This window comes from Monodelphis domestica, chromosome 6 (genome assembly GCF_027887165.1).
Source record: "Monodelphis domestica isolate mMonDom1 chromosome 6, mMonDom1.pri, whole genome shotgun sequence".
NCBI lineage: Eukaryota > Metazoa > Chordata > Mammalia > Didelphimorphia > Didelphidae > Monodelphis > Monodelphis domestica.
This window is the reverse complement of record NC_077232.1, coordinates 16,666,892-16,689,611: the sequence shown is the minus strand read 5'-3', so window position 1 is coordinate 16,689,611 and position 22,720 is coordinate 16,666,892. Positions and strand designations below refer to the sequence as shown.

The following is a 22,720-nucleotide window of genomic DNA, read 5'->3' as shown; positions in this document are numbered from 1 at the left end:
ACGGGAACGATTCAGAAGACAAGATGAAAAGATGCAGAGGGTAGAAATAGGACTTAGCTAGTTACCTGGGATTCCCTGACTGAACAAGGGCTCCCCCAAACAGCCTGGAGCAGGAAGGACTCTATACATCTGCTGCAGATCGAAGAGTCAGCCTCCAAATTTTGGAGCCTCCTCAAGGAATACTGGCTTCCATTTTCTCATTCTATATCCGTTAGGTTTTACTGAGGTGACCTCCAAAAATTTTGGGAGGAAGGAATAAGCCCCCATTTAGCCCACGCCACAAGCTCTGTTGATGGGGTCCCTCCAGCTTCATCCATCCTCAGATCCCTTCTCACGCGTGGAAAGCCATGTCCAAGGCAGTGCTGGATTCAGTGTAGTGGGAGTTAGGAGGATCATGAAACCTCTAAGGGGTGTCCCAATGGAGTGATGCTGTGAGAAGCTCCAGACTTTTTGAATGTTGGTCCTATCTGCCAGGCATTAAGTGAAGACCCTGGACTTCCTCTAACCCTCTGTATGCAGATATTCAATCCCTACAGTTCCTTACAAATAACTGATGCTTGGAAGCAACTAGGTAGCACAGTGTATGGAGAGCCATGCGGTGAATCAGAAAGACCTGGGTTCAAGTTTGGCCTCAGACACTTCCCAGGTGACCTTGGTCAAGTCACTTAGCTTGCCCATCTGTCATCTGAGTTGTAACCAAGTCAGAAAATAAGAGCTAAAGAAACATTGATGCTTAATGCTGGCTGAAGTTAGAATCACTGGACCATACTCAAGGGTTAGAAAGATCTCAGGTCCATCTGGTGAAGTCAAAGTCGATTTGGATCTTGGTCTCGGTCTATCACACCAGTGACGTGCTCACGGTCACAAGCTTGTCAGTAAAGGGGCCAGAATTCTAACTTGGGTCTCTTGGCACTACACTTAAAATTGGTAACAATCAGATCTGGAGCAGGGGCCAGAAAAGAAAAAGCTTAAGGCACGTTCCTCATTGGGGCAGCTGGGTGGTGCAGTGGAGAGTGCTGGGCCTGGTATCAGGAAGACTTCTAGTTCACATGCAGACACCCTGAGCAACGTTTTATAATGCTCGATTTGACCCCAAACCCTTTTTAATGATTATACCAGCAAATGTTGTACAGTGCGGAGTCTTGGAAAGACACTGGGGCACTGAAAGTTTACATGACCTGTACAGACACAGCCAGTGGCTTCTGACATGGGACATGGAGCCAGGTCTTCTTGACTGAGGGTAGTCCTAAATTCATCACCCAGAAGTCCCTCTAAAGTTATTTCTGCAGATTTTCTCCCTTGCTGGGCCTGCAGTCAGGAAGATCCGAGTTTAAAGGCATCCCTGGACACTCTGTAGCTATGTGACCTTGGGCAAGTCACTTAGCCTCTGCTTCAGTTTCCCCAAGTATAAAAGGGAGGTAATAACAGCACCCATCTCCCAAGGTGGTTCTACTCATTTTAAGGTGTTTACTAGCGGGACTAAATGTAAAATGAAGTCTTAAGAAATACACATTTAGGTGCACAAAGGAGAAAGAAAGGCACAGATAATCTCAAGTATACAATTTGTTTTTATTTACAATACCCTATAAAAATGTAAATTTAGAAACTTTTATTTTCATTAATCAGAACCAAACAAAAAAAGTAAAAGCGCAGGAAGGAAAAAAAGAATGAAATGTCCACTTGATCAGCAGTGAGGGGGGAAGGAAGGCGCATGGGCAGAAATATTCTGTAAGTGATGGTTGGGGAAAGCTGGATGTTAGTGAGGGAAGGAATGGTTCGTAAAGAAGTGGGGGCTGGATGAGGGGAGAGATGTGAACTAAGAGCGATGAGGAGAGGCTGCTTCTAACGGAGGATTTCACCGGTTGTACAATACATACATGTGCAAAATGTTCATCTTCTTAAATAAAAGAAGCTCTCCTCTCCACCACATACCAAAGGTGCGAACAACAGCAGGGAAACAGTATTGGATATTGAGGAAAATTCATCAGATTAAATTGTCCCGGGGGCTGTACCCGCTGGGGATAAACCCCAGGCCCCCTGGTGAATTTTGTTAAGGAAATAGGGGCAATCTGGGGGGCTGTTCCAGCTGGGCTTCAAATCCAGGCCCCACAGTTATCTGGGAAATGGGACTCGAGTGAAACGGAGCAGGGACAGCAGTTCTACCTGGAGGTGGGAGGCAGGGGAGAGAAGGGAGGACCATGTCAAACTCAGAATCCATGGTTTCTGTGGGGGGGCCTCTATCCATTGAGGACTGAATGAAAATGGGTTAGAGAAAAGCCACAGGGGAGCTTTCTAAAGCATTCCCAGGAAGACAGGGTGGGTAAGTGTGCAAAGATGTGCAGTTAGGACCCTACACTGCTAATGCAGACTACGGGGGGAAATCTATCATCCTGTGCAGCAGTCTCTCAAGGAAGGGGCTAGAAAGCATCCACTCATTTCTCTTATGGTTTCAGGGAGGATGAAAGAACTAAACTCGTGCTGTTTCCACAGCAAATACACGACTGAGGAGCAGAAAGAGAAAGGAGGAGACGAATGAAGACTTCTGAGCAGAGTTGGGCACCTCATGAGACAGGGCATTGCTCGCTGCTTTATCTGTGGGTCGGATGCCCATTTAGGATCAGCTAGCACGAAGGGCAATCGGCAAGTTAGATTTCAGGATGGAGTAGCCACACTCCCCACACGCCAGCTGGCTGCTGGTTAGAAGGTCTAGGGTCAAAAGCCCAACGCAAGATTTTCTTCCAAGCCATCATATCACGCCTTTGGGACTCTGAAGGCAAGACAAATATCAGATTTCTATCTAATGTCCCCTCCTAGAGTCTTGTTATGTTAATAAGGGCAAAGCATCAAACAGGGTAGGGGGAGGAATATTTTTGGTGGGATATAATTTACTCTCAGCATGAATGATGGGAAAATGTCAGATTAAAGAGATTACATCTGTGACTCCATAGCCAAAAAATCCCAGGGAAGTTAAAAAGAATTGGGGGCAGGGCAGGACATGCAGAATTGTGACCTAGTAGCAAGGAGAAGAAACCAGCAAAAGTCAGAGCCAGCCAAGTTTCCCGAGCGGTGAGGAGGAGGAGGAGGAGGAGGCAGGAGATCAGGGCTGTCTCCAAATACCAGTTATCAATGAGAAACAATCCCACAAGGCTTTGCTTTGGGGAAGGAGCCACCTTCCATCCCCGACTGAAAACACTCCAATGGTGATGGCAGCAGTGCAGATGGTGGGCCACCTGGAGACACAGGGGCGTCCAGAGCTCTTTTACCGTATCCCCTGAACCAACCTGATGGTGTAAAGAAAAAGAAAGCACGTTAGGAAAATAAACCAACCAGAAGCCACTTGTCAGACACAGCCACAAGATTTGTACACGGGAAGGGCACAAATACTTTAGGGCTTTACAGTTATCTCATCTGATGCTCACAATTGCTCTGAGGGGTGCTCCGAGTCATCGTTCCACTTACAATGGAGGGAACTGAGGCAGAGAGGTCACAGTGAGTGTCTGAGCCAGCAGCTAACCCCAGGTTTTCCTGCTCTCTCTCCACTGTGCCACCCAGCTGCACAAGAACTCTCATGACAAGCGCCTCCTTTTGCTCTCCTTGTCTTTCATTCAGCATTGTTCCTCCTCAGTTTTCAGTTTCAATCCCTTCTCCAACCCAACCTCTACCCTCTTCCTGGATACAAGAAGGAGCGCCAGCTTAACTTACTGCAATTTTGTCTCAAGCAGGTTCAGTTTTTGTCGGTCAACATAACGAGAAAAAAGGGATGTTAGGTTTGCAGGTGTGGAGACGGGTTTAGCCAGGGTTGCTTGGGGAATCCGCAGGAGTTCTCTCGTGGCCATGAACATCAACTCTGTCCTGACAGAGAAAAGCCACAAAAGGAACGTGAGAAGGAAAAAGGAATCGTTCGGTCAGGACTTCCCCAAGTGCCTGCTGTGTGCCAGATTCTGTGCAAGGCATTAGGGATATAACCACTCAAGTGAGCCAGGCCCTCCTCCCCCTGAAGACTTCCTGGAAGCAGAGGGCATTGCCCTGACTCACCACTGGTTGTCCTGCATTAACTCTGTAGATGAGTCTGAACTCTGCAGCTCTTCTCCACGGCTTAGGACCAGGTAGAGCAGTGACAGGCCAAACTGTAGAGAAAAAGGCACCAGTTGGAGTCAGGTATGTTATAACCAGCTGGGGAGACAAGAAAACAGAAGGAAACAATCCCTACTCACAAGGAGCTGACAGGGGAGAAAAACAAAGCCAAGTCTACAAAATAAACACAGAGACAAAGGGGCCCTCAAAGGAAGTAGCTGGGGCAGGGAGGCTATAGCCATTGAGGGGATCAGCAAAGGTTAAGTGGAGCAGGGATGCTTGGGCCATGTCTTTTAGGCACAGATGAGGAGGGAATGGGAGGAATGAGAGATGGAGCATCATGTATGAGAAACTGGGAAATTGGCTTTGTGTGGATCACAGGGAGTAATCTCTAAGAAAGCTGGAAAGACAGACTGAGGGTAGGCTAATGGGATAAAGTAGCTAGGTAGCCCAGAGTGGATACAGTGTTGGGTTTGGAGTCAGGAAGACCTGAATTTAAATTCAGTCTCAGCCACTTACTAGCTATGGGACTCTTGGGAAGTCATTTAACCCTAATTGCCTCCCAAAAAAAGCCAATGGGAGGAATTTAGATTTTATCTTGGAGGCAACAGAGTGAATCATTTACTGACAAGGGTGCTGACACAGTCAGAGCTGAGCTTTAAGAAAATGAACCTAGGGGCAATGTTGAGAATGTACTGAAGTGGGAAGAGCTGAGAGCAAGGAGACCAATGGGGGAGTCACTGAAATAATCTAGATGAGAGACGAGAGGGCCCACACTAAGGTGGGAGTTGTGAGAGATGCAGGGGAGGAATGCAAACATCTGGCCATTGACTGGGTAGAGTGGATGAGTCAAAGGAAACACTGGGGCTCTGATCTTGGGAGGCTGGCAGGATGACGAGGAATGTGGTGGCAGGGGGCGGGGGGTCTGGGGCATGTTGGAGACATCGCCATCCTATCTGATCTGGAAGGTCCAATAGGGAAATGGTCAGGTAATGAAGCAGAGGGGTCCCTGAGTCAGGAAGGCGAGATCTGAGGGGAATCAGCAAAGGAAAACCCTGTGAGCCGGCAAGGTCTCTGAGGGAGTGTGGGGAGATGGCTGGCATCCATCCAGGCAGGGGATGGACTCTGGAGGATAAAGCAGCAAAGGAGACAGATAAAGAAGAGGAAGAGAACCAGCAGGGGGCGGTGTCCCAAAAGCCCAGAGGAGAAAGTCTGGAAGGAGAGGGAGTCAGGAAGGACTGAGGAAGAGCACTGGTCACTCCAGAGAGAGGAACTTGGTCAGGTGCTGAGGTCAGCAGCTGGTGTCAACTGAGGAGAGAAGGTACAGATGTGGCAGGGTTACTTAAATGGAAGGTGAGGGTTGTTGTTCAGTCATTCAGTCACATCTGCCTTTGTGACCCCATGGACCATACTGTTCACAGGGTTTTCTTGGCAAGGATATTGGTAAGACAAACAGGGCTATTGGTAAGACTTGTCCAGGGCCACACAGTTCTGAGCCCAAATGTGGACCCAGATCTTCCCGACTCCAGGCCCAGCGCTCTAATTGCCCCTAACGGGATGACACGACTTTTTAAGAAGAGTCACATGGATATCAGGGAAAGATCCGGCAGACAGAAAGAGGCAGAAGACTAAGAGGAGGGGAAGCCTGAAATGGCAATCTGCTGGAGAAGGGATTGGACCAAGGAAATACAGGAAGAAGCTGGCTTTGGCCAGGAGAAAGATATTACTGTGAGATACTGGGAGAAAGGTGGAAAGAGTGGGGCACAGGGTCGAGGGTCCCATGAAATGGCAAGATCTTCAGATGAGGAAAACTGGGGAGGGGGAGGTTTGGAAAAGCTTTGTGCTAATACAGAATCGACTACAGAAGACTACTTTGCTTTCACTCTGGGCCTACTTAACTGGATGACGAGAATGTAATATACCCATTCAGCAATGTTGTGTGACTTCCAGCTCTGTTAAGCAGCATGTGAATAGGAGTGAAGGAGCTGGATGGTGGGGATAGTGTAGGGCTGTCTGTTACACGTAATCCTCTTCTGCCATCTAAATCATCGAGACCCCAAGCATTCACCTGCCCCTTCACTATTTCTACAAGAGTCATAATACAGAGAGCCTTTTAGCTTGCACATAAAGAACTTGGCTAGTACCCTTCTGGGGAATAGATCTGCCTAGTTATATATGCTCTGCAAGAATGAGCTTACCTGCTCCTCTTCATTGGGATAGAAATGAATTTGAGTCTGAGAAAGAAATGAGCAAAACCCCTGTAAAATGCACCTACTCTCTTCTCTGACACCCCTAACTGGGTGTCTGTCATCTGGCCAAAGACAGAGAAGCCATGGCTGTACAACTCTAACTACTGGGAAACTCTTTCTTGCACTGAACTGATGATGGAAGGGAAGCACCAAAAGACGAACTATGGTACAGGCAAAAGGAGGAGTTAAAAAAGGAAAGGCTTCTTAATGAGACTGACTTCAAAAGAGAAGATACGACGTGAGCAAGGCCCAGTAAAGTGCCTACATTATCAGGGTGATGGAGGTAGTTGAAGACAGACTTTGAGAAAGTAAACTCTAAAAATACACAAACACTAAGAGGAGGTATAATTGTAGTTACTACAAATCACAAAACTTAAGGGAAGTATAAACCAAGACCTACTAAACAAACTCTAGAATATTAAAAATAGGGGAAGCACCCCCAGCAATAAAGGCAGGAAACCGTTCATCCCTAGAGCAGCTAAAGTTAAAAACATAAACAGGTTTCAGAAGGACTGGAGTAAATTTACAGACAATAGAGTCATACTAGGAAGTGAGGGATATTTTGGAATGTACATTCCTATCCTTTTGAATCTGATATCAGAGAAGGGAACTCTGCTTTCCCACTAAAATTCCCTCTGGTGGTACTGTCAAAGTCAGAATACTGGATTTTTTTTTGTCTGACCGGCATTAGACTTTCTTCATATTTACAAAAGGTGTCTCAAAACTCTTTAAGCTTTGATAACTTAAAACTGCACCAAGACTTTTGAGATTCACAGTAATTTCCAGGTCCTTCCAAAGTAACTATAGATTTAAACACATTTAATCTATTTTAGAACCCAATTTTGTTGCCTTTAAAATATCCTTCTCACTTTTAATATTCAGAAAAGAATATAAACTAATAGTCAGCTAGTTTATTTAACACCATGAGATACTACGGAGCACTAGAAGAAGCAGGAGTAGATACTACTATTTCTACCCAGGATATCCAGAAGCCTAGATTTTTAACTGTCACCATAACAAATGAAGCAGGTTAACAGCCTTTTCCCAGGGTTCCCCAGCCTCTTATGCTAGCCCCTATAGCAGCCTGTGTGGCCAACTTCAGCTCAGGTCCAGAGGGGAGGAGAGTACAGAGTTCTAAAGCACCTTGTTCTGGAGCACAGCAGTGAGGTGTGGGTTGGCGGGTGCTGGTGCAGCTGCACTTTGAGGTAGGTTCATTAGCTGTTGCAGAAGGCTGGTGACAGTCATTGATGGAAGATGATAAAGGAGAAGGGAGAAGGGATTCAATAAGCAAGGTAAAACCTAGGAAAGAAAGACAAAAGCATCAGACACTGACAATGGGAGAAAGGAATCATATCATCCAATAGCCTGAAGGAAACCAGACTTAACAAAAAGTGAGGGATCCCAGGGACAGAGTATCAAATTATCTGCAGTTAAAATGAGTAACCCTCAAATTAGGTCCCAAAGCACCCCAACTTCTTCAAGTTTATTTTATTAACAATTCCATATCACCTGAATCAAAGAGAAGAAATCTTTTTATGAATACACAAGAGATAGAATTATCTTGAATCTAAGAGACCATTTAAAAGTTAAATGTTTTATTAGAAATTTAACACTACATTAATATAAACATGGATTAGTAATTTTAATGCTTAAAGTATAACACTTTTTCAGCACCTCACTTTTTGTTCCCAATAAAGATTCTATTCCCATTAATTCTCATTCACTTTTCACCAGGTATTTTTCACTTTGCATTACTTCATAAAGCTCATTCCAGATTTCTCTACATTCCATCTCTATCTCAGTTACATTAGAGGATTCCATTACATTAATGTAACACAATTTTGTTTACTCACTCCCCTACTGTTGGAACATTGAGGTTGCTTCCAATTTTTTTTTCCTCCTGCAATTACATATAATGTTGCTATGAAAATCTTTGGAGAGTTATTTTTGTTTGCTTTTGATAACACTGTGTGAGAGCCTGTTCCCAACAATGGAATCATTGGGTCAAAGGGTATTTTTCTTTTTGACTGTGCACTGCCGGATTACTTGCAGAATACTGTTGACTTTTTCAAGAGTTTTCATATTTATTCCTACCTCATTTTATGTCCTTAATCACTTTGTGGGGTAAGTGGTATTCTGGAGAAACTAATATAAAGGGAGGGAAAAGTGACTCGTCCTCAATCATAGAGAGAATCATTGCTGAGCCAAAACTAGAATCCAACCCTTTGAAAACACCACTTAGCCTTTTGGGGGTCCTGGATTCCACTCAGGCAGCAAGCTGGTGCAATCAATTGGATTCCTTTTCAGAATAACATTTTAAAACATGCAAACATAGGATTGCAAGTAAACTGAATTAAACCAATAAGAAACACATTAATCAAATAATATGCATTTTAAAAGTTCATAGACTCTGGTTCTAGACTACAAAGTTGAGGTGTTGAGTTCCAAAAAGAGAAAGAGTAAGAAAAGTAGAGAATCTAAGAGTTCAGTTGGTTTTTTTTTTTTTGGCTAGATAAGAGTTCACACAATATAATTATTTATCTTATTTTAAAGGTATCCACCCAAGAAATAAGATGGCAAAACTACAAGTTTACTCATCTATGTCCTCCAAATTCTCCCACTATAATTCAAAACTATTTCTTTCTATATGGTTCATTAAGAAAATAACTGGTTAGTGTCTTTCTCATAACAATTTTATATGCTTTAAGAGAGTAAAGTCATTCCTTTAGTGTCTTCAAAATGTTAAACCACAAACCACATCATTCCTCTGAGACATATTTTCCATTCTCTGAATCATATACCCTTTTCTGGTCTTTTAATTTCCTCTCCTATTCTTTTTTTTTTTTAAACCCTTACCTTCCATCTTGGAGTCAATACTGTGTATTGGCTCCAAGGCAGAAGAGTGGTAAGGGCTAGGCAATGGGGGTCAAGTGACTTGCCCAGGGTCACACAGCTAGGAAGTGGCTGAGGCCAGATTTGAACCTAGGACCTCCCGTCTCTAGGACTGGCTCTCAATCCACTGAGCTACCCAGCTGCCCCCTCCTCTCCTATTCTTAACACAATAATTTAACATGGGCCTGTAGAAAGATACTGCTCAACATATATGTGTCATATTATTTGGGCTCTGGGGTCCTAAATTAACTATAAAATAAGACTCCAATGAAGTGATCTTTAAGGCCTTTTCCAGATTGAGCATCATAGGGTTCTCTAATCCCAGATCATAAGATCTTTCTAAGTAGAAGCACCAGACATTAAGACAGTCTGCCATAATTCACAAGTTTCTTTGTTATTCCTGTGTGCATCGCATATTTTCTTCAGTTTTAGTTTTTATGAAGTGTACTTTTTTTTTTTAACCCCTTACCTTCAGTCTTGGAATCAATACTGTGTATTGGCTCCAAGGCAGAAGAGTGCTAAGGGCTAGGCAATGAGGGTCAAGTGACTTGCCCAGGGTCACATAGCTGGGAAGTGGCTGAGGTCAGATGTGAACCTAGAACCTTCCATCTCTAGGCCTGACTCTTAATCCACTGAGCTACCCAGCTATCCCCTGAAGTGTACTTTTAAGACATCACTTTGTACTACTTATTGAACTTTATCCAGTTTTGAATTTTCTGAAACTACTCTAAATTTTGTATTCTGAGATTTTTAGGTACCCTGCACAAGAATCCAAACATTACCCAGCTCACTTAAAGTGTTTTACAAATATCAGCCTGGCCTTACAGGGATATTACTTGATTCATCTTTACCGATGCTTGGTCATGGCTATATATTTACTATGTACTTGTTTCCTTCCCAATTAGAACATAAGCTCCTGGTAAGCAGGGTTCTGTCGGTCTTTGTACCTGTATCCCCAATTGGCGGCATTTAATCACTCCATAAGAAGCTATACAGTGAATAATCAAGTTACAGTAAGGAAGAAGCTGCACATGAAGAAAGTGCCAAACAGGAGAGATAGACCCAACACTATAGACCCAAAGCAATATACCAGCTCTTTTCTTCCTGTTTGTATGGCCTGCTCTGCTACCCTCCAAGCGATTAAAAACTTAAGGCTCCAGTAGATGACTTTTAATGACCAGAACATACTTCTGAGAAAAGTTCTCTTGCCTTAAGGAGAAGGAAAGAGAAAAACCTAGAATTGCTATCAGCTGTGAAGGACTAAAGGAAAGGTGTCTCTCCTGGGCTGTTACCTCATCTTGGGCATCCTTCTTGATCAGAAAGGGCAGGTTCCTGGCTGTTGCCATGAGGATGTCAGCTGCCTGCTCTTTGGACAAGAAAGGAAGAATACGGGCAACCATTCTCTTCCCTTTACGGATACACATGATCTGTGTAAAGTGGTCATCGCTTGGTCTGTAAAGGGAGAAAGGATTTCAAATTAAATCAAAATCAAGAGTATAGTGAGCTCCTGATTCATTCCATTAAGAACACTGTCAATGGAATATCTCATGAGGTCACTTTACTGTTATACTATAAGTAGTGTCAAAACCTACCCTTTCCTCAAAGAAAAAATGAAAACAAAACAAAACAAAACAAAAAAACCCCAAACGTCTAGGCATGAAATGCTTTTGCCTATGTACTGAACCATTTCATTTATTATCTTTGTCAAAAGACTTAGGGGCAAACTTTATGTTGACTCCTTACAGTGTCTATCTGTATGATCTGTATGCACACTTTTTAGGGAAAAATTCTCATGGTAAAAATGGGGAGCCAGTTCATGTCAGATAGGGTCCAATCCTCCTTTTAATTTCATCAATGCTACTATGTTGATTCCTAAACCTGAAGGAAGTGGTAGGGGAAAAAAAAGGAATTTTTCCTGAATTATCAGACAGGTATCCCTGACATGTTTAATCTCTCTTCTTCATGTCTGCTTCTCCACAATAAAAAATGCCACTCTCAATCCAACTCTAGAAAGGCTTACTGCCGGGAGAGTTTACCCTTATGAACAACTACAGCTAAGTGTATACCTTGATTTAGGAAAATAATTGTTCTAAAAGGCACTGTAGGTGTTAGCTGGGTGGCTCAGTGGATGGAGTACCAGGCCTAGAGATGGGAGGTCCTGGGTTTGAATGTGATCCCAGACACTTCCCGGCAGTGTGACCCTGGGCAAGCCACTTAACCCCCATTGCCTAGCCCTTACTGCTCTTCTGACGTGGAACCAATACACAGTATTGACTCCAAGATGGAAGGTGAGGGTTAAAAAAAAAAAGGCACGGTGTATGCAAACAGATAAAAAGATAACTCTCCATGAACAAAAAGAAGCAAAGACCCTATCAATCTTATGCTTTCCCCAACAGCAGCTCTTACCTCTCTTGCCCAGGCAATTTCCCCCTCAGGTTATCATACATGTCACTAATCTTCTGCTTTCTCTCCTCAATCAGTGCCTGCCGCTCCTCTTCCAGGCTTAGAAGATAGCGCCTCTCGTAATCCTCCACATCCAGGAGCAGACTGTATGTCTAGGGGGACAATCAGAGGCCCCTGGGTTAGGGCATCGCATTGTCAAGCCCTGAGCCCACCCAACTCAAAGCACTAGATATATTAAGCAGAAACTGAAGTAATCTAACAGATGACGGGGAGACTACAGGTCTCTATTCGATCTGGAATGAGCTTTGAACTTTTCCCAACAGGATACTTCCCTATTATGTTTCTACTTACCTTTTCTCCACAGGGCTAAAGGCAGAAAAATTAGGTCTACCCTTTGCCTAAGTTTTAAAACAGAAATCCTGGAATTGTACTTAAAAGCTCCAAACTGCTGCGCTTGCTAGAATGGCCTGGCAAGCAACAAGCAACAAACAAGAAGTGACTAAAGCCCAGATGATGTCATTTACTGAGCCCTTCTGGGATTCCAATAAATGCACTTTCCCATAGTGTGCACATGTGTCTGTGCATACGCACTTTCAAAAGCTCTATACATGTGTATAAAAATCTGGCAATTTCCCGATGGTGGCTGATTGTTGTTATAACTATTAGAACTTACTTTCTCAATTGTAACGAGAGTCTTTCGTCTCTTGTCTCGAACTTGTTTCTCTTTGGTCTCCTAAGAAAAGACAGACGCCTCAGTGCTATGTCTTTAGTCAAGCCCATCCCAAAGCTTAGACTGAGTATCTTCCTGCAGGCAGTGTGGCAAAAAGATTGTGTAAACTGAGCTGAACAGGGAACCTTTGTCTGCTGAAAGTGAAGAAGCTACACTAAACAATACCACAGAAAAATACAGACAAATGAACCAGTAGTGCCCAAGTGTAGATACCGAAGGACATAAAACTTACGTAGGATACATTTGCTCGAGGTGATGGGAACTGCATGTGTATGTAAATACATATATTCTGTGTGTGTGTGTGTGTGTGTGTGTGTGTGTGTGTGTGTGTGTGTGTGTGTACAGACAGAAAAAGAGAAGAAAAAAAAAGACAGAGATGAGGGTAGGAGACAGAAGCAAAGAAATCATGGTATGCTCTCAAGAACTAGGCAAATGTCAGACAAATAACAAGCCTTTTCTCCACCCACTGCTGTTATACACAGATAGGGCACAAGGAAGGAAAGGTGATAATCCAGATCTCTTTAAGTAGACAGTTCTGCTAACACCTACATCATCTTCGCTCCGGGATGTTACCACAGCATCAATCATTTTCCGAGGATTATTCACACTAGAGACAGTAAGCTTTCCCAAAGAGCCCTCAAATTGCACTGCAAAAACAAAATAAAAACAAAACAACCACAACAATGTTGGCAGACAGCTTTTAAAGAAAATGCTATTGTCTCATCAAAATCTGAGAAAAGATCCTTTATGTCCAAACTCTGAGAATGTATATTTCCCAATAATTCCCAATAACGTAAACCCCTAAGTTCAGCACACAGTGGAATAAGAATTGAAGATATTTACTCTTTATTTTAAGGTGTCATGGGAAATGCATTCATTGCATTAATGTCTTGCTGTAGAATGAGGGCTTAGAGGACATGTATAACTCCAGCCTAGGAAGCCCTGAAATAGTTTCAACACTCAGAGAACTGAATGCTAAGACACTCACCTGGCTTGTAGGCATGCTCCAGCTTTGCCACTTGGGGAGTGATCAGCTTGGTACGTTCTTTCTTGGGGCCATCTCCATGTATTTCCTCAGCTGCTGAGAGTTTCTCCAGTTTCTCAAAGTAGTTCTAAAGAACAGAAAGAATTATAAATTATCTTTAATACAAGAAGGCCCTGAAGTTAAGCTGTGTCAACTGACACAGTACATTTATTTTTTTATCTTTAAGAAAAAGAAAATAGAAAGGACAAAAAATTTATTTCAAAGCAAAATTATAATATTTGCATCAATTGACACATGTGCCTAGTCCTTCAAATGTTAATGATTCAGAATAATGGGCCACACTGGAAGCTGTAGTTTGGGCAGGATAAGAGTGTTTGGCTTGCCGATATTCCAGGTTTTATTTAACTAACTCTGAAAATCTACTGTTATCAATTTAATCTTTCATCAAGCCTGAGGAAGCACTTACGAGGTGCCAGACATTGTACAAAGGTCTTGAGATACAAAGATGGAATTGGTAAACTACTGTTTTCTGAGATCTTCAGTTCTATTGGAGTGATAACACATACAAATACATAAGAAAATATATATATATATATAAAATTATGAGGGAGTATGGCAGGGGCTGTCTGGGTGGGTAGGGAGTCCTAGCAACAGAGGACAATCAGAGAAGGTCTCTGTAGCTGTCTACACCTGTCTAGGGGCAAGGGAAACAGTATGTACAGATTGTCTTAGAAGAGAGCATGCTCAGTCTTGCACATGGCTAGGAAAGCCTCTGACCCTTGACCCCAACTTCCCACAGGTTAGGCAGGAAAACAGGTTTCTTTGTGTTCACCTGGCTAAGAGAAACCACATCTATGTGTTGTGTATATTTGCATATCAAAGAGATTAAATACAGCCACAGCATGCTCCGCCTTCTCTCTTCCACTCTTCCCACTCTTCCCTCTCTTCCTCACTTGGATCTCAGCTCCCACTGATGCCTGTCCTTGCTGGAGTTTGGCCTCTGGCCAAGCTCCATCTTTAATCCTTCTCTATCTCTCTCATCTGGGACCTGGCCTTTGGCCAGGCATTTTCTTTTCTCTATCATCTCTCCGACCTGTGTGGTATTAAGTTTGGATCACTGGACGGTACAAGCCTTCTGAGTAGTCCACTGATTGGAGTGTTGCTGTGGCTCATTGATAATTAATAAGGCCTGGATTTCTGACTCATTCCTGCAACCTCATATCTATAATTTGGCTCCGCCATCCCCCTCGTGGTATCCAAAACTTCTATCCTTCCTCTATCTTCCTACCTTAAAGCTTCTCTCCCCTCGGGAAGCTTTAGTCTCATGAAGAATGACATGAGCAAAATTTTGAAGGAAACAAGATTCTAAGAGACAGAGGTGATGAGGGAAACTATTCCAGGGAATAGGCAGTGAAGAGCCCCAAAGACGGTGTATAAGAAACAAAAAGGCTTGTCACTGAACCACAGAGTGCAGGAGGGGGAGTGATACCAAACTAGAAAGGCAGCTTGAGATCATGTTGTGAAGGGCTTTAAAACCAATTATATTTGAACCTAGAGATAAAATGGGGCACCCTGCACTTAACTGAGAAACACTATGTAGCTATGTGGAAAAGTGGATAGAGTGCTACAGCAACTTGAAATCAGGAAGACTCATCTTCCTGAGTTGAAAACTGGCCTCAGACACTTGGCAAGACTCTTCAGCTTGTATGCCTCAGTTCTTCATCTGTAAAATGAACTGGGGAAAAGGAAATGGCAAACCACTCTAGGAGCTTTGCCAAGAAAATCCCAAAATGGGGTCATAAGAGTCAGACATGACTGAAATAAGTGAATATATGCTCAAATTGGACCTTTAGAAAAATCACTTTGGTAGCTATGTGCAAGATGGATTGCAGTAGTGAGAGACTGGAAACACTGAGACAAATCAGGATGTAGCTTCAGTAGTCCACACAAACGACAATGAAGGCCTGAAGTGGGGTGGTGATTGTTTGAATGGAAAGAAGGGGACAGATGTCAGAAATATTGTAGAGGAAGAAATGACAAGACCTGGCAACTGACTGGATATGTGGGTTGAAGAGCAGTGAAGAGTTCATGGTAACATCAATGTTTCAAACCCTCAGTACACAATTGGATCATGGTGCCCTTGACAGAAATAGGGAAATTAGGGTGAAGAGTGAGTTTTGGGGAAAAGATCAAGAATTCTCTTTTGCATATAATGAGTTTAAGAAATCATCTCATTTGAAATATCCAATAAGTAGTTGAAGATTTGGGTTCAGGAATGAGTAAGGCTAGAAACACAGATCTGGAAGTCATCTGCACGAAGATGATAATTAAGTCCATGGGAGCTTTTAAGGACACAAACTGAGAGTGAAGAAAAAGAAAAGGGTTTAGAACAAAGTCTGGGGATCTAGCCAATAGTTGAGGGACATGATATGCATTACCAAACAAGAGACTGAGAAGAGGCCAGACAGGTAAAAGGAAAGCCAAGAAAAATGCTGTATCATGTAAACACAAAGAAAAGAGAGTATCCAACCAAGAAGACAAGGTGGTCAACAATGTTGAATGCCACAGAGGTTAAGAAAGATGAAGACTGAGGACCATTTGACATTAGCAAATATATATCTGTAGTGGACCTGGTCGGTTTGGTTGAATGATTCCCTCCAAGTTCATTCAGCATCATATGAACAGGAGTGGAGAAGATGGCAGGAGTATTTTTACACTAGAGTCTGGCATGGTTATGAACACTGACAAGACAAGAGAGGATGGACTTGAGATTAGAGTACAATAGAGCTGAAATCACAAGGTAGAAACTGAGAAAGGGAAAAAAGTAAAGAAAGAACAAGAACAATGGTAGAGAGGAGAGAAGTACTGGATGATAAATAAGTTTAGGAGAGGTGACGAATAGGGAAGTATTGAATGATAGGCCAATAAGATAGAAAACATTTCTTTGGAGGTTTTAGTGGTAGAAATGGAATATACATGAGTGGTAGTGAAGTAAAAGGTCAAGTGGAATAGAGGTCATTCATGGTACCTAAAAAAGCCTGAGGAGTATGGAGCTTCATCAACATATGCCAAAGTCTCTAGTAAAAAAGCCCTTTCTGGTCCTGAACGTCTTGATAAAGAATCCTGAATGACATAGATGACAACTTCCATTAGGATTTGGAGTCCATAATATATATATGGATGGAAGGAGCTGATGTGTCAAGAGAGATTCTAGAAGTGGGCCTGGGGAGTGTGAAGTATTCCAACTCTCCTAAAACCAATGGGCAAGGGGGTATATAAGGAAGTGTATATAGTGCTGAAGGGAGTGGTCAGGGATGTGGTGTCATCTATGGGGACCCAAGTCTCTGCAAGAAGCAGATAGGAGAGGCACAAAAGGAAGAGTACTGAAATACAGAAAAGTCTATTAAACAAGGAAGGAGGGAATTGTAGAAGGCAAAGGGTAAGAACAAAGTGGGACACAACAGAGGTAGGGTTGAGGTGGATAAGGATTAAGGAATGTGAAGTGGAAGACAGGCACTTACTAGAACAAAAGTCTGATTCTTCAAATAAGTTGAGTAATCTAAAGGATGAACCATACTGATGAGCAAAGATAATGCAGAAGGGATCTGATATATTAAACTGAAAAGGACTACTGAAAATAATTGAAATGTGCACCCAAAAAATTCCATTGCATTACAAGGACTAATAGACATCAGCATTCAGCATGAAGAACAGAATTTACCAAGTCTTGAGACAGTTTGGGATTTCAAAAGAAAATTCCACTGACACTTGTTTTTGAATGGGGCTATAAAAGAAAAGTATTGCCTGAGAAATATATATTTGGAAGGAGGTGATTCAGCAGTGTAGAAAGAATGAAGGATAAAAAGGGAAATTACAAACTGGGAAACAATCTTCATAACAAAAATCTCTGATAAAGGTCTAATTACTCAAATTTACAAAGAGCTAAATTAATTGTACAAAAAAATCAAGCCATTCTCTAATTGATAAATGGGCAAGGGGCATGTATAGGCAATTTTCAGTCAAAGAAATCAAAACTATTAATAAGCACATGAAAAAGTGCTCTAAATCTCTTATAATCAGATACAAATCAAAACAAACATGACAGCAAAGGAAAGTAATGAATGTTGGAGGGGATGTGGCAAAGTTGGGACATTAATTCATTGCTGGTGGAGTTGTGAATTGATCCAACCATTTTGGAGGGCAATTTGGAACTATGCCCAAAGGCATCTGCCCTTTGATCCAGCCATAGCACTGCTGGGTTTATAACCAAAAGAGATAATAAGGAAAAAGACAAGAGTATTCATAGCTGCACCCTTTGTGGTGGCCAAAAATTGGAAAATGAGGGGATGTCCTTCAATTACAGAATGGCTGAACAAATTGTGGTACTTGTTGGTGATGGAATACTATTGTGCTCAAAGGAATAATAAAGTGGAGGAATTCCATGTGAACTGGAACAACCTCCAGGAAGTGATGCAGAGCGAAAGGAGTAGAACCAGGAGAACAATGTACACAGAGACCAATACACTGTGGTACAATCGAATGTAATGGACTTCTCCACTGGTGGCAATGCAGTGATCCTGAACACAACCCTAAAATTATCCTTACAACAACCTGGAGGGATCTATGAGAAAGAACACTATTCACATTCAGAGGAAAAACTGTGGGAGTAAAAACACCAAAGAAAAAACAACCATTTGATTGCATGGGTTAAGGGGGACATGGTTGGGGATGTAGATTCTGAATGAACATCCTAATGCAAATACCAACAATATGGAAATGGATTCTGATCAAAGACACATGTAATACCCAGTGGAATTGTACGTCGGCTATGGGAGGGGCGAAGGGAGGAATAGAAAATGATTTTTGTAACCAGGGAATAATGTTCAAAATCGACCAAATTTGGTGCTATCACCAAACAAACAAACAAACAAACAAAAGAATGAAGGTGTTTATTGTGGTATCAAGAGTAAATTAAAATAAATATGTAGAAGGTCTCTAGAGTACTGGATAGATCTACTATAGAGTGTTTGGGGTATAAGAGCAAGAATCTTACAGGATGAGAAGGCATCAAGGAGTCCTGCAGCAATAAAAATCACAAATTCATTTAAGTATTTAAAACCAAAGAGCATACAAAAAATCAGCAGAAAGTATGTACCTGGTAATAAAAATCATCTAGGTAGGGATCAGTGCTTTGTAACTGCATCATTTGGATCTTCGAAACCCAATCCTTTTCTCGTTGTAACATAAGGTTGGCATATGGGTCCTTTCGTAGCTGTTCCTGATTGTTGCTCCGGTGACCTCTATCCCCAGCTGCACCATTTATACCTCGATGTTGACTAAGGAAAAGAAGACATACTCAATTCACTCATAGATTTGGGAATGATAGGAACCTTGCCTTGTTTTGATGCTATTAATATACCTTTTTAATAACATGAAAGTAAACAGTACAATTTTAAAAAATGTTTTTAGGTAGGATATGTAATTAAGTCATAATTTAAGGGAGATGGCTGCACAATGCAAAGAAATAGATATAAGCAGAAAATTCTTTGCATTCCTTTAAAGGTAAGAATGTAAAATACTTGGACAATTTTAGAACCTGAAGGATCTTTGATGATCTTCATATCCAGTTTCTTCATTTTACAGTTATAAGAAAAATAAGGGTTGGCTCATGGCCTAACTTTATGTGAATGTGAAAGCTGAAAAAGGATTTAGTTACTGCAAATTCAAAAGTATAATATCTAAGTTAAAATGATCAACAAAAGACAGTCCAGAATCTAGTGAAAAAAGATTTGCAAAATGAGATTTACTTTGAAAAGTCTGACTTAACTCTAGTCCAGGTTCCTAAGTAGCCTGACAAAAATTAGTTATTTCCTCTTTTTTGTATCTATAGATAAGAATTATATTATCATTTTTTTAAACCCTTACCTTCCGTCTTGGAGTCAATACTGTGTATTGGCTCCAAGGCAGAAGAGTGGTAAGGGCTAGGCAATGGGGGTCAAGTGACTTGCCCAGGGTCACACAGCTGGGAAGTGTCTGAAGCCAGATTTGAACCTAGGACCTCCCGTCTCTAGGCCTGGCTCTCAATCCACTGAGCCACCCAGCTGCCCCCATATTATCATTTTTTAACAGTCCTGTCATAACTGCATAAGAAACATACGGAATGCCAGTGTTAATGCTTAAGGAACTATCAACTCTATTTCAAAACAAGAATATTATACTGATTTATATATTTACTATGATTAGCAACTTTAACAAGATTGATGGCTGTGAAATTTAGGAAGTAAAAAAAGAAACATTTTTCTCTCTAGGAAAAATAGTTACACTGATGGACCGTTGGTGGAGTAGTGAACTAGTCCAACTATTCTGGAGAACAATTTGGAATAACACTCAAAGGGACATCAAAGTATGCATGCCCTTTGACCCAGCAATATCACTTTTGGGTTTATATCACAAAGAGATCAAGAAAAAAGGAAAAGGACAGCTTTTTGTGGGAGCCAACAACTGGAAATTGAGAGGATGCTAGTAATTGGGGAATAGTTGAATGAGTTATGATATTTGATTGTGATAGGATATTACGGTGCTGTAACATGGCAAGATCTAGATAAACCAATGCAAAATGAATGAGAACTGAGAAAGTGTTGTGGACAGTAACAAATGTTATAAGGACATTCAACCGAAAGATTTGGCTATTTGGATCAATGCAACTATCCAATATAATTCCAAGGGCACATGACAAAAAAAATATAATTCACTATCAGAGAAAGAAATGATGACTATGAATGCAAATTTAAGTCTAACTTTCTCACTCAAATTTGTTTTTTTTGTCTTTTTTTTGAAATATGGCAAATATGGAAATATGTTTTACATGATTTCACATGTATAAATTATATCATCTTGTTTGCCTTCTGATGGGAGGGAGGGAGATAATTGGGAACTCAAAATTTAAAAAAGAAAAGAATGTTCAAAATAAATTTTAAAATGTATATATAAAAATAATATTTTCCTCTCTGGCAGTGAGAATAAACCCCTAAAGAGAAATAAAGTACAAATTAAAGAATATAATTGCATTATACATATTTTTAAAAGATGTTAATAAGTATAGGCAATAAAGAGAAAAATGTTTGGAAACTGAGTCTGGGCAGTCTATCTGCCACTCACTATTATGTGAACCAGGAGAATATCAGTTCCTGGAGAGCAACAATGACTCATTTGTTTTAGCATACTTGACGCCTACCATGAGCCCTAGTATTGAACTTATTAATGCTTCTTTCCAACTCAAGTCTCCACTATCCTTCTGATAAAAGGGAGGTGATATCTTCTGGCAACTCACTCCAAAACTTTGTGATAAATTCAGAAGAAAATTTCAAAATTAAGGTTCTTTAAGCACCTAAATACTGTATTACTCACTGAAATGTATGACCAGCAAGGACTTTGACAAGTCATAAAACCTGTCACTTGGCCATAAGATTATGCTTGGTCTTAAGACCCAAACCATTACAGTTGGTTAACAATGCATATGGAATACTTATTAAGAATATAGTACAAAATAACACATATACATAAATATCATAGTACGTATTGAACCACAGCCATACTCATTTCAAATAAAGGGGGAAATGTAGCCAAATAATTGGAGAAGTATTTTGGAAGATAAAAATGTGATTTGACAAATGTGTGAACAGAATGTGTAAAAGGTCAAGGATGGAAGTAGGAAAAGTTAAATGGCCATTAGCACATAGGATGATCTGACTGATCAAGAAAAATACACAAAGGCAACTATGTGGCTCAGATAGTCAAGCCTGGAGACAGATGTACTGATTTGGTCTCAGACACTTCCTAGCTGTATGACCCTGGCCAAGTCACTTAACTCCAGTTGCCTAGCCCTTACTGTTCTTCTGCATTGGAACCGAACCGTTATGAAGAAAGAAAAGAGAGGAAGAAATACAAAAATGTATGAGGCACAATAGGTAGAGAGCCTTCAAGTCCGTGATCACAAGTTCATTTAATCAGTATATGTTAAGCACCTACTATATACCAGATTACCAGATATGTTCACACTGAGGACCAAAGACCAAAAAAAAAAGCCCTGTTGTTAAGGAACATACACTATTATATTTGGAAGAGGAACATCATGTGTATAAATATACACGCAAAATTTTTGAGGGAGCCCTAGCAGGATAAAGATAAGACTTCCCATAGAAGGTGTTATTTGAGCTGAGCTTTGAAGTTAACTAGAGATTCTAATAAGTTGAGGTAAGGAGAGAACATTCCAAAAATGGAGGATGGCCAATGCAAAGATAGAGATGAAAGAAAAGAAGGTCAACCTAGCTGGAACATAGACTGCATGGAGGAAAATTATATGAGAGAAACCTGGAAAGATAAGCTCAAGTCAAATTAGGAGAGGCTTTAAGAACTAAACAGGGGAGTCAGTATTATATCCTAGAGACAAAACGAAGAGAGGTAATAAATTCAGATCTGTGCTTTAGGAATATCAGTCTGGTAGCTGTGTGGAGAATTGATCAAAGAGGGGAGAGAATTAAGGTAGGAAGACCAATCAGTAGACCACTGCAATAGTCCAAGTGAGAGGTAATGAGGGCCTGAAGTAGGGGGATAATTATATGAAAGGAGAAAAGGGCAATGAAGTGAAATAGGCTGTGAAGAGATTGCTTTGTTTTTGCTTTGCTGCTATTTCATATTTTTCTGGGTGTGGGTTTTCTCTCCTCAATAAAATGACTGAAAAACATTTATGAAGCACCCATTATGGAGCAAGCATACTAGACTTATGTAGAATGTAAGTTCTTGGAGCATGTGAGCAATTATGTTTTTGTTTTCGTATCTCCAGCGCCTCCCATAGTGCCTGGCACATAATAGGTGTTTAATAAATTTGCTTGTTGAATTTAATTGAATTGAACCCTACCAACAACTCTCCCCAGCACAACCAAACCAGATTAAAATGTAATGGGGGAGGGAGGGGGAAGCTGGGTAGATCAGTGGATTGAGAGCCAGGCCTAGAGATGGGAGGTCCTAGGTTCGAATCTGACTTCAGACACTTCCCAGCTGTGTGACCCTGGGCAAGTCACTTAACCCCATTGCCTAGCCCACACTGCTCTTCTGCCCTGGAACAAATAAATAGTATTGATTCTAAGATGGAAGGTAAGGGTTATTTGTAAAAAGAAATTATGCCCTAAGTCTATTTAGGAAGGCAAAGTGAAGATAAGAGAGAATCCATTGATCATCTCCCCCCCAAAAACTTAAGAGTCAAGAGGAAAAGTTCTAGAATATCATAGCCAAAATCCAAAATTTCCAAAAAATATAAGGACAAAAGAGATAATCAAGGATAAGTTACCTTGCAAAACTGAGTATAATTCTATAAGGGAAAAGTGAACT

At 41.3% G+C, this 22,720-nt stretch overlaps 1 protein-coding gene across 1 annotated transcript in view; it reads right to left on the bottom strand.

Annotated features, from left to right (window-relative positions):
• Positions 1-1,550: 1,550 nt before the first annotated feature.
• The window catches only part of PATL1 (PAT1 homolog 1, processing body mRNA decay factor), a 40,848-nt gene continuing 19,678 nt past the window's right edge, over positions 1,551-22,720 (bottom strand). Inside the window, exons 10-19 of the mRNA XM_007497540.3 lie at positions 18,489-18,669; positions 13,337-13,460; positions 12,898-12,995; positions 12,292-12,351; positions 11,622-11,770; positions 10,508-10,667; positions 7,467-7,622; positions 4,036-4,127; positions 3,703-3,852; positions 1,551-3,281 (exon numbers count right to left, since the gene is read on the bottom strand). Coding sequence (XP_007497602.1) covers positions 3,260-3,281; positions 3,703-3,852; positions 4,036-4,127; positions 7,467-7,622; positions 10,508-10,667; positions 11,622-11,770; positions 12,292-12,351; positions 12,898-12,995; positions 13,337-13,460; positions 18,489-18,669 — 1,192 coding nt within the window. The 3' untranslated portion in view covers positions 1,551-3,259. The remainder of the gene's footprint in view (positions 3,282-3,702; positions 3,853-4,035; positions 4,128-7,466; positions 7,623-10,507; positions 10,668-11,621; positions 11,771-12,291; positions 12,352-12,897; positions 12,996-13,336; positions 13,461-18,488; positions 18,670-22,720) is intronic.